General features: G+C 40.7%; 1 protein-coding gene across 1 annotated transcript; it reads right to left on the bottom strand.

Annotated features, from left to right (window-relative positions):
* Positions 1-784: 784 nt before the first annotated feature.
* On the bottom strand, positions 785-3,301 carry LOC132166464 (probable pectinesterase/pectinesterase inhibitor 51). The gene is made up of 2 exons (XM_059577281.1): positions 2,350-3,301; positions 785-1,635 (listed from the first exon to the last, which is right to left on the bottom strand). Exons 1-2 carry the CDS (start codon positions 3,299-3,301, stop codon positions 953-955), a joined length of 1,635 nt encoding a protein of 544 aa, XP_059433264.1. The 3' UTR covers positions 785-952.
* Between the last annotated feature and the right edge of the window lie 370 nt (positions 3,302-3,671).

Raw genomic sequence — 3,671 nt, 5'->3', positions numbered from 1 at the left:
GAAGCATACTATATCTCATGGATTATTAATAACTCGTTCAACTATATCTCAACTTCAAGCCTATTCGAATGCGGATTGGGCTGGATGCCCGAATGACAGAAAATCCATAGGTGCATATTGTGTGTATCTTGGCTCAAATCTTATATCTTGGAGAAAACAACCTACAGTCACGGTCTAGCACTGAGGCTGAGTACAAGTTAGTTGCTAACATTGCTACATAATTAATTTGGATTAAGGCCTTACTCGGTGATCTTGGTATACAACTTTCCACACCTTTGAAATCATGGTGCGACAACATTGGAGTAACTTATCTTTCCGCTAATTCGGTGTTCCATGGAAGAACTAAGCGTGTAGAAATCGATTTTCATTTTGTCAAGGAACGTGTAACAGACAAAACTATTCAAGTTTTGTTTATTCCAAGTAAAGATCAGATTGTGGATGTTCTAACAAAACCAATTGTATCTACACGGTTTAAATGGTTCAGTTACAAGCTCAACCTTCGTGACTCCCCATTGAACTTACGGGGGAATGATAAAGCACAAGATAAAGCTTCAAGTTTGAATTCAAATATCATTGAAGATAGTTCATATTTGAATTCAAGTGATAAGAGATAATGTCTCTTATTCCTTATCTGTCACTTGTGTATATCTTAGTTTAAATATTATTTGTTATTTGATGTAATCTGATGGCTAGCCGTAATTGAGAAATTGTAGAAAATCTTGTTGTAAAGAATTATTATATATATCAATGAATACCTATGTAGATGGGTACGAAAGCCATTACATCATATAGTGTTCTTTGAACTTTATATGTAGGAGTGGAAAGTAACAGGCGAAGGGAAGAGGAGGAGATATACTACTTTCCTCCTCTCAAAACTATTTTTCGAGGAGAAGCATCTGAGTGACGGCTTCTTTTTGAGATACTCTTTATGCCTAGATTTACAGATAGTAAATTAAGACGACGGAATCCACTCATTTCCTTGAATAAAATTATGTACCGAATATGTGTTAATGTGCTCTGCTGGGATCTGGCTACTCCATGTTACCCTCTTGGACAAATTAGATCCTGGTCCAGAATTTCCGGCTTCTCCATAATAAAGCGTTGTCAATCCAACATCGCCGTTCCAAGGCATCCAACCTTCTGGTGTAATAAGAGATTCTATGTTGGAGTTTAGGAAAATGGTTCTCGAGTACTCCTTCCATGGCCTCCCTAAGTAACTCTTGTGCACTTGGGGGTTTTTATAGTACAATGCCATGTATTCGTTAGTGCCATTGATGACGCAATTTTGGAAAACAAAACCGGTTGCTTGGGCCGGGTCATTTCTGCCATGTGCAGTGACAGCATTGTTCTCGCCTTTCTCTGGATCGACTTGCCGGGGACGGACTAAGATTTGGGAATCTTGAAAAACTGCGGCGGAGTTTCCGCAAATGAAATCTACGTTGCCTTGGATGCGGCATGATTTGTAGAATTGACGAAGGGTGTGAGGATAGAGGGTATCTTGATTGCCCAAGAATTCGCAGTTCTCGATGACGGATAAATCACTGTCGGATCTAAAGGCCACTGCTTGGTGGGTATTAGGTCCGGCGGTGTTTTGGATTGTGAGCCAAGCGGCCATGAATCCATCACCAGTAACACCTGTGAGCACAACAACAAAAATGCTTTTAATTTTGAAAATAGGGAAAAAAAATAAAAAAAAATAAAAAAACTCTGAAATTAATAGTTGTTTGCCATAGTGTCTTACAATGTTCAAAATTAACTAAAGTAACTCATCAAATTACTAAAATGTAGAAAAAAAAAAGAGGCTACTTATTTTTTATATTCCTATAATACCCATATTCTTTTAAAAAATTAAATAATTTAAAAAAATCAATCAATTTTTTTTTTAAAAAAAAAAAACCAAAAAAAAAAGAAGTTTTTTTGGAATAAATAAATAATTAGTCACTGTAAAAGTTTTTGAGATCTTCCGAAAAAACAATTTAGTCCCTCGAGTCAAATTCCGTTAAAAAATATGACGAATTCTTTTTTTTTTTTTTGACATGTCCACACAAGATAAGAGAGAGATTCGAACTAGTGACCTCCGCTTCATGAGGCGTAGTTCACAATCAATTGAGCTACCACTTAAAAAAAATGACAAATTCTATTAAAAGTGATGTTAATGCCAATAAAAATGGCGACATATGTCATTCTTAATATATATATATATATAAAGAAAAAAAGAAAGCCGCCCTTTTTTTTTAAAAATAAAAAAAATAAAAAAAATTAACACACTTGATAGTTTGGCCGGCTTTTTTATACTTTTTCCTTGAAAATAAATGAATCCAAGACGAAAAAATGGATTTAGAAACTAACCAACTGTGGCGGAGCCGTAGGTGGAAATCCCAAGCTGGTCCACATTCAACGACCCTGTGATGACCGTTTTGCCCATCCCGTCTCCCAAAAACACCACGTTCTTCTTCTCCAACGGAATTCTAACCGTCTCCTCGTACACCCCCTCCTTTATGTATATCACGAACCTCCGTTTCCCACCGTTATCCGGCGCCGCGTTCACGGCTTCCTGCACCGTCTTGTAGCACCCACCACCCTTAGTGGCATCCTTACACACTGTCACGTCCGCCTTCAAATTCTTCGGAACCCCACCCTTGAAACTTGCGGTGGACCCTCCTCCGCCAGCTGCCTCGTTTCTCTCCCAGAGCCCGTCGCGCTCCGTCTTGGGCGGGGCCCACGACTTGGTATCCTTCCCGTAAACGTCGTACGCAAACACCATGCTTATCGCGTTGCTTGTGAGCTTAGTAATCGGGTCAAAAAGTGTTATCGTCTCGTTCACCATCTTCGTGTCGGCTGTCCTGTTGAGCGTGGCCCAACAATCGTACTGGAATTGTAACGCAGCGCTCGACCAGGCCCTGGCGTCCTTGACCCTGCCATGTGGCAGGGCCTCGCTGGCGGTCCGGAGCCGGTAGTCGCAGTTGTGGAGGAGGTCGACGCAGCTCTTGGCGGCAATGGTGCGGTTTTGGCTCCCGGTGGAGGACTCGAGGATGGACTTCACCATGGACTGGATGATGTGGAGCTTGTCAGAGGAGACCGAGATGGCGGCCTGGATGAGCTGGAGAGAGGTGGGGTTGGATGCCACGCGCTTCGATTGCGTCAAAGCGTTCCCGCATGGGATAGGGAAGCGCGTCGCCTTGCATGCTTGTTGGATCTCAGGGGGAACAGAGGCTGCAGTGGGTTGGTCTGGGGACTGGGGGAGGGTGGCGGAGGGGAGGGAGAGAAAGAGGAGGAGAGAGAAAAACAATACGGAGGCCATGGTTGTTGGGTTTTCTGTGATGGGTTAGTGCCATTGCCAATCTATATATATATATATATTTTGCAGGGTGATTGGATTTGGGTGAACGGGAATGAAGCAAAATTTGCCGAGAACAGGTGAGCTCATGCCCTTGTTTTTTTAGCTTAACTTTTGACCATCAACCACCGAAATTATAGAATAGGATCATATCTCCAATCCAGAGAATATTTAGTTTATAGTTAGGGTTTTTTTCTTAAAAGTTTTAAAACCATAAATAGGATACTTGTTTATTAACTAAAAATAATAACAAAATATTATTTTAGATTTAAATAAAAATAAAAAATAAAATTATAAAATATTAAAGGGTGGTTGGTCACCCCATTGGGGGTAG

Source organism: Corylus avellana, chromosome ca11, assembly GCF_901000735.1.
Source record: "Corylus avellana chromosome ca11, CavTom2PMs-1.0".
In the NCBI taxonomy this organism is placed as follows: domain Eukaryota; kingdom Viridiplantae; phylum Streptophyta; class Magnoliopsida; order Fagales; family Betulaceae; genus Corylus; species Corylus avellana.
Note: the sequence above shows the minus strand (reverse complement) of the source record. Positions and strands in the feature narration are given on the sequence as shown.

Coding starts and splice junctions, on each gene's coding strand:
- LOC132166464 (XM_059577281.1), bottom strand. CDS start 3,301: ATGGCCTCCGTATTGTTTTTCTCTCTCCTCCTCTTTCTCTCCCTCCCC. Junction 1,636..2,349: donor CTACGGCTCCGCCACAGTTG/GTTAGTTTCTAA, acceptor TTGTGCTCACAG/GTGTTACTGGTGATGGATTC.